Here is a 7,428-nt window from a genome sequence, read left to right as displayed (position 1 = left end):
AAAAAAAAAAAAAAAAAAGAAATTGTTACTGATTACTCGGTTTCTTGAAAGTTATTTCTTTCTTTGTAATGCTTCTCAAAGCTTACAATTATTACAAAACAGATTTGAGCCCTGGCTGTTCAGGAAAGAAGACACATGGCCAGAGATACAAATATGAACATGCCTATACTTTTCTCAAGTCAAAGACACAGTTCTCACTCTCTGGAATGAAAAAAACGTGTTAGTTATGATTGAGGTCTTTGGGAGCAGAAGCCAACCCACTAAAGTACAAACAAGCTTAAATATTACCAACATGCAAATTCCCAAATATGGAAAGATGGTATCTCATCCTCCAATTCCACTGATAGATGGTATTTGGTATACTCTACTCTTACCTTATTTAGCCATTCTGCTCTTTCAGTGTCTGGAAAATGAACCTAGGAGAAAAAGACACACATATGACTTATTAACTCCCAACAACTGTAAATAAAACATCAAGCAGGCAATTTCATATTCTCACCCTATGTCCTATGTTTACATGATGCTTCTTTAAAATACTCCGCTCTAAAGTTTTGGAAACTGGTCTCCAAGGAGGGAAAGTGAAATGCACGGCACCCCAGCTCTTCATATCCTGAGAACACCATGAGCAGAAAAGTCGAGTGTGGACAAATGCCATCAGAGCCTTCTCTGCACCCCACTGTCCAGAGGAAAGTCACTGGAATCCGAAACATCATAAAAAATTGACCTCTTCCTTTTTAAAAAACCATGTTTCTAATCTGTCAGTAGTATTTTCATTGTGTTCTGGAAATCTAGGCTCAGAGTTCTGCCCTTCCCAGGCCAGTGCAGTGGCGCACACCTGCAAGTCCCAGCTACTCAAGAGGATCACGTGAGCCCAGGAGCTTGTCTGCAATGTGGAACAATAATGCTTGTGATTAGCACTGCACCCTAGTCTGGACAACATTAACGAGATTCCGTAAAATAAAGTAAAACATATAAAATAAAATTCACTCTTCCCTTTTGCTTTTCTCTTTTGGCCCAAACTAGCCAAGACACACTTTTCCTTAGTTGACTCCTCTCCACACCATCTCCCACCTTCACCCAGATGGGCATCCCCATTACAGTTCTCCAGGGAGGGCCTGGATACTGGAAAAGGGTTCATATAGGGGAAGAAACCTATTTAGAGCCAGGCGATGGCTCACACCTGTAATCCCAACACTTTGCAAGGCTGAGGCAGATGGATTACTTAAGGCCAGGAGTTCAAGACCAGCCTGGCCAACATGGTAAAATCCTGTCTCTGCTAAAAATGCCAAACTTAGCCAGGTGTGGTGGCAGATACCTGTAATCCCAGTTACTTGGGAAGCTGAGGCAGGAGAGTTGCTTGAACCTGGGAGGCAGAGGTTGTAATGAGTGGAGATCATGCCACTGCACTCCAGCCTGGGTGACAGAAGGAGAGTCTATTTCAAACAAACAAACAAAAAGATGCAAAGAGTGGCCAGGAGTGGTGGCTCATTCCTAGTCTCCCAAAGCCTGTAATTCCAGCACTTTGGGAGACCAAGGCGGGTGGATCACGAGGTCAGGAGTTTAAGACCAGCCTGGACAACATGGTGAAACTCCATCTCTACTAAAATATAAAAATTAGCCGGGCATGGTGCCGTATGCCTGTAATCCCAGCTACTTGGGAGGCTGAGGCAGGAGAATTGCTTGAACTTGGGAAGTGGAGGTTGCAGTGAGCCGAGACTGTGCCATTGCACTCCAGCCTGGGTGACAGAGCGAGACTCTGTCTCAAAAAAAGAAAAAAAGAAACCTATTTAGAAAAAATGTGGACCAGGCACAGTGCTTCACACTTGTAATCCCAACACAATGGAAGGCTGAGGCAGGAGGATCGCTTGAGACAAGATGTTCAAGACAAACCTAGGCAACAAGATGTCCAAGATAAGATGGTCAAGACAAGCCTAGTGAGATTCTGTCTCTAAAAAACTTTTTTTAATTAGCCAGACATGGTGGTGCATGCCTGCAGTCCCAGTCACAGCTACTCAGGAGGCTAAGGCGGGAGGATCACTTCAGCCCGGCAGTTCCAGGCGGCTGTGTGCCATGACTGAACCACTGCTCTCCAGCCTCAGTGACAAAGTGAAACCCCAAGTCTGGAAAAAAGGGAAAGAAAATATTTTCTCTGTCATTGGGGCAGAAATAAAACATCCTTGTAGAGGAAGGCCAAAGTTTTCATCACAAATGAGGAGCTTTCAAAGAAGGAAGGGCACATAGTCCACATGAATGCTCAGGTAACCACGTTTTTGGTTTAGGCTTCAACGGTCATGATGACTGTGAACAGGTGACAGATGTGATTAGAGAAATGTTCTGACGTGTGGAACTGCCATGAGTTGCTTTCCTAAGCACAAAGTACTTGAGCCAATGACAGACAGCCCTGCGGAAGCCAGACCAGCCTCTGTAGGAGCTGGGGAGAGAATGTTATCATGGGGGTGAGTGTTCTCTTCTAAGATGGTTTCTTTCATATCCAGCCTCTCTCATGTTTGTATATGAGAAAATGGGGCCCAGCAGCTAATTCTGGGTCCCCCAGAGGCCACCATCAAGACATACATCCTGGCTACAGCCAGCCAGTGCCCTGCGGCCACTGGCCTTGAGCCCTCTGCAGGGAGAGGCTGGAGCTTCTGTCTCCTCTGGACCAGAAGCCTAGGCAGGCCTGACTCTGATGCTCTTTGATAGGAAGCATTTAATCTGCTTGAATCACGAGGTGGTCTACAGTGAATCTGTTCCTAAATTAAGTTAGCTTGACTCCATTCTGGAAAAAACAAAGGAATAGCAACTTTCCAGAATTAAGAAAAAGGCTTAAAAGTTGGGAAAGACAATATTCAAGAAGCCGGAGATCGAGAAAAGTTGCTGCCAGAGGCATTTGCTCCAATCCAAGGGAGTTGCCTCTGCCACTGTCGAGGCCTATTCTGAGCAGGGGAGCCTGGGGTACAAGGAGGAGGCTGCTTTCCCCAAGGAGCAGGAAGAAATGTGGGGATGGGGTGAAGACAACCAGAGGGCTTGTTAGACTAGCCAAACTGGGTCACAAAACCAAGCATGCAGTTCAATTCTGCCATTTCTTCACAGTGCAGTAAAGAAGTTCAATACTCTAAGTCGGATCAGGAACTCTAAGCCTGGCTCAACCCAAGGGTCTGCTGAACACTAAGGCAGGTGTTAAACTGTGGTCCTGCCCAAGTAGCAAGTCACTGTGGGGTCACCTCCTTTGCTGTGCCTTCCCTCTGAATCCAACCACCAGTGATGGAAACAGAAAGGACAGAAGGCAAACCTGGAGCACCTTCTCTGTGGAGAAAGCCAGGGCTGTGTCATAGATGTGTTCCTTCCCTCTAACTTCTGAGTAAACCCCAGAGCCCAGGTGCACCTCGCTGAGCACAGATACACCTGCCCTTTCTTGTGATGCCGTGACTGTCTATACCTGCTTCCCTTGCAGGCGTCCCCTTGCCTGGCTTCCCAACAATACCAAACTTAGCTACCAGGACAACTACTCTAGAACACAGAAATTTCATTTCCATTTACCTTAGTCAAGGCCATGAACTTCTACTTGTTTAACAAACAGTTCAACTTCTCCAGCTTGATCTTCAAAGATCTACTACCTCAAGTCACATTTTCTCCAGTTTACAACATACAAATCTCACTTTTACTATGCCGCTGTTAAATTCTACCAAAACCATTATGGCTCCTTACACAGAACTGTATTCTTCTCTATTTACCTCTTTTTCCTCCTTCCTCCTCCTCTGCCAATTCCTCCTTGACAATCAGCTCAGCTCCGCTCCAGATAACCTCTCATCCAGGACACCACCCCAATCCAATCCCTCCCTCTTTCAACCCGCAGCGCCTGGACTTTCAGTTGCCACAGATCAGCGTGGTCACACCACTCTACAAACGCTCCTCAAGGGCATCAGGGCAGAGCCCTCACTTCCTGCCTCCAAGCCCATCTCTTACAAACATCAGGCCATTTGAGAAGTCCTCCTCTCATCTTCTCAGCATCAGAGAATTCCTACTCATACAGGATCAGTTATTGAATTTGCCAACTGGGGCAATAAGTATTAGTCCCTATGTTTTCCAATAAATACACGGCAACAAATCCATATTCGTTAATACCATCAGATGAACTTCTACTTTCTAGTAAGGTCTTCATAAATGATAAAAAATTACTACAAGCCAGGCACAGTGACTTATGCCTATTATCTCAGCACTTTGGGAGGCTGAGATGGGCAGACTACTTGAGGCCAGAAGTTTGAGACCAGCCCGGCCAACATAGCAAAATCCTGTCTCTACTGAAAATATGAAAAATTAGCTGGGACAGTTGCAGGCGCCTGTAGTCCCAGCTACTCTGGAGGCTGAGGCAGGAGAATTGCTTGAACCTGGTAGGTAGAGGTTGCAGTGAGCCAAGATTGCACCATTGCACACCAGCCTGGGGAACAGAGTGAGACTCCGTCTCAAAAACAAAACACAAAAAAACAAGATATAGTCAGATTTTCCAACTAATGAAAATTAAGAGGCCACATATTCTTGAAAACATCATATGCATATGCATGTGTATATACAAACATGTTCTAATATAAGTTACACATGCTTATAAACACATAGAAAAGAAGTTTGCAAAAATATGTACAAAACTAGTAATGAGGAAACTTGGCCCTTATGTTTCCCTCTATGTATTTCTATACTTCTGAAATCCTAGTATGCATGAACTAATACTGTAATTTAGGATTAAAATTAATAAAATATTTCTAATACAGAAGTACCATTTTTATATAACAAATGACCAAAATTATGTGAAAGTGCAATTTTCATAAATTAAACCATATTTTAACTATATTAAATGAGAATGATACTTGGAAACAGGATTATCTTACAACATAATATACTCCAAATTTGATTTGGAAAGAAAAATTTTTGAAACATCAAGTTTTTAGTCAAGACGGAGTTTCTCCGGGTTGGTCAGGCTGGTCTTGAACTCCTGACCTCAGGTGATCCGCCTCCCTGGGCCTCCCAAAGTGCTGGGATTACAGCTGTGAGTGACCACACCCGGCCCTCATAACATCTAGTGATAAAATGACTCCTGTAAAAAATATTCGAAAATGAAAACATTCTTCCTTCTCTAACATTAGATTTCTCTAAGTTTACTGATATTTCTCAAATTTGGTCTGACGGTATGCTAGTAAAGTCCTCCTCATCCTGGCATCCTGAACGCCTGAGTAACACCATAGAGCTAAACATGTATCAGTCCCAGAATCACCTATAGAATTATACTTATGTAATAATAATAAATTTTCACTACTCAGTCATATACCAGTTATAAGCCCTGACGGTTGTGAGTTCTGATTTTATTAGTTACTGGGCCACATTTAATCTCCTGCACATGTGTTGACTGTTCTTTCTGAAGAACCTATTTATCAAGCACTTCCTCCAGGTCTAGCAGAAATGCTAGTCCTTGGGAGGCTCATGCTGCTGTCCTTGGGAGGGTCATGGCTGGAGGAGGGGCTGGTTTCGGGAGGTGTGACTGCCAGCCAGGAGGGAGAAAAGTGCCAGCAGAGGAGAGTCTGCTGCTACTTGGAAGGGGGCATGGAAGATTTAGGCTGTAGGCCAGGCACAGTGGTTCATGCCTGTAATCCAAGCACTTTGGGAAGCTGAGGTGGGTGGATCACGAGGTCAGGAGTTCAAGACCAGCCTGACCAGCATGGTGAAACCCTGTCTCTACTAAAATTACAAAAAAATTAGCCAGGAATGGTGGTGTGCGCCTGTAGTCCCAGCTACTCGGGAGGCTGAGGCAGAAGAATTACTTGAACCCAGCAGGTGGTGGTTACAGTGGGCCGAGATCTCACCACTGCACTCAAGCCTGGGCGACAGAGTGAGACTCCATCTCAAAAAAAAAAAAAAAAAAAAGAAACAGGGCATACGTGAGCTGGGGTTGGCCAGGTGTGAAATAATAAGGAATATATATATTTGGTCTCTGTCCCTGGAACCTAATACAGGTATTGATTGACTTACCACCTATGCAATTTACGACAATTCAGCTTTATGACCACAATCGCTAGCCACGACTGCTCCACATCTGGCAGCGCAAACGTTGCCCAGCTGGGCGTACGACAGTGCAGAGCAGCTTCCTGCAGCACTACCATCTCTGCGTGCACCATTTCAACTGGTACATATAGCCTACTCAACTTACGACCAAATCATGTTACGACCGGTCCTCGGTCCCGACCGTGGTCGTAAGTCGAGCACTAGCTGTATAGAACTCCTAAACCCCTTGTAGGTAGAAGTGCTAGGAGAATATCTTGTTCTAATATTTGGTCTCTCATCCCTGATTCCCCACACAGCAGTACTAAATCCCTTGGAATTTATTGGGTGATAGCACCTTTGTTCTAATGAGGTGATCCTTGGTGGGCTCCAGGACAGCCTCAGGATGAGGGCTGGTTGCAGGGGAATCAACCATGTGACTAGAGGGGTGGAACTTTCAGCCCCCCCCATACCACCTCTGGGAAGTAAAGAGGTGCTGAAGGTTGAGTTGATCCCCAATGACTAATAATTTAATCGATCATGGCTACTTAGCAGAGCCTCCATCAAAACCCAAAAGGACACGGTTAGAAGAGCTTCCAGGAGGGCAACCTCTGGAGTGTGGCATGTCTGGAGGGGGCACAGGAAGCCCACACCCCTTCCTCCCCACTCTCCCATGCATCTCTTCATCTGTACCATTTGTAATAACCTCTATAATCATCCAGTTAATGTGAGGAAAGTGTTTCCCTGAGTTCTGTGAGCCCTCTAGTAAATCAAACCCAAGATGGGGCTGTGGGAAGCCCCTTTAGAGCCAATTGGTCAGAAGTACAGGTGACAATCTACATTTGTGAATGGCACCTGAAGTGGGGGACAGTCTTGTGGGACTGAGCCCTTACCCGTGGGATCTGATGCTATCTCCAGATAGAAAGTGTAAGAAACCAGTTGAATTACAGGACACCCAGTTAGGGTCTGCTGAAGAACGCTTCATGTGTGGGGGGAAAAAAACCCATGCACATTTTGGTGACTAGAGGTGAAGTGTTCTACTGAATGTGAGAGTAGGAAAATTTTAGATTTTTCCTATTTCTTAAACTAGGCAAAGAAAATATTCTAAGCAAAAATAATTACAAGTCATTTACTGTGGCTGGATGAGGAGATGGGAGGAGTAACAGGAGAGGAAGAGGGAACATCAGGTCAAGGCTGATGTTTTCTGCAGGTGCTTTCTGTGCCACTCAGGGGCTGCTGATGTCACTGCACAGGCAACGGGTGGTACCCACACCTGCTGTGAGACAGTGATGGAGCAGGAGCGTGGGAGGAGGCCCCACACCTGCAGTGAGACAGTGATGGAGCAGGAGCGTGGGAGGAGGCCCCACACCTGCAGTGAGACAGTGATGGAGCAGGACCGTGGGA

General features: G+C 45.4%; 1 protein-coding gene across 1 annotated transcript in view; it reads right to left on the bottom strand.

Annotated features, from left to right (window-relative positions):
* Positions 1-7,428, bottom strand: part of ESYT2 (extended synaptotagmin 2) — a 106,720-nt gene that overhangs the window by 69,844 nt on the left and 29,448 nt on the right. Inside the window, exon 2 of the mRNA XM_037735937.1 lies at positions 289-416. Within this exon, the coding sequence (XP_037591865.1) occupies positions 289-416 (128 nt within the window). The remainder of the gene's footprint in view (positions 1-288; positions 417-7,428) is intronic.

Source organism: Cebus imitator, unplaced genomic scaffold (genome assembly GCF_001604975.1).
Source record: "Cebus imitator isolate Cc_AM_T3 unplaced genomic scaffold, Cebus_imitator-1.0 Scaffold20, whole genome shotgun sequence".
Classification (NCBI taxonomy): domain Eukaryota; kingdom Metazoa; phylum Chordata; class Mammalia; order Primates; family Cebidae; genus Cebus; species Cebus imitator.
This window is presented reverse-complemented; position numbering and strand designations above follow the sequence as displayed.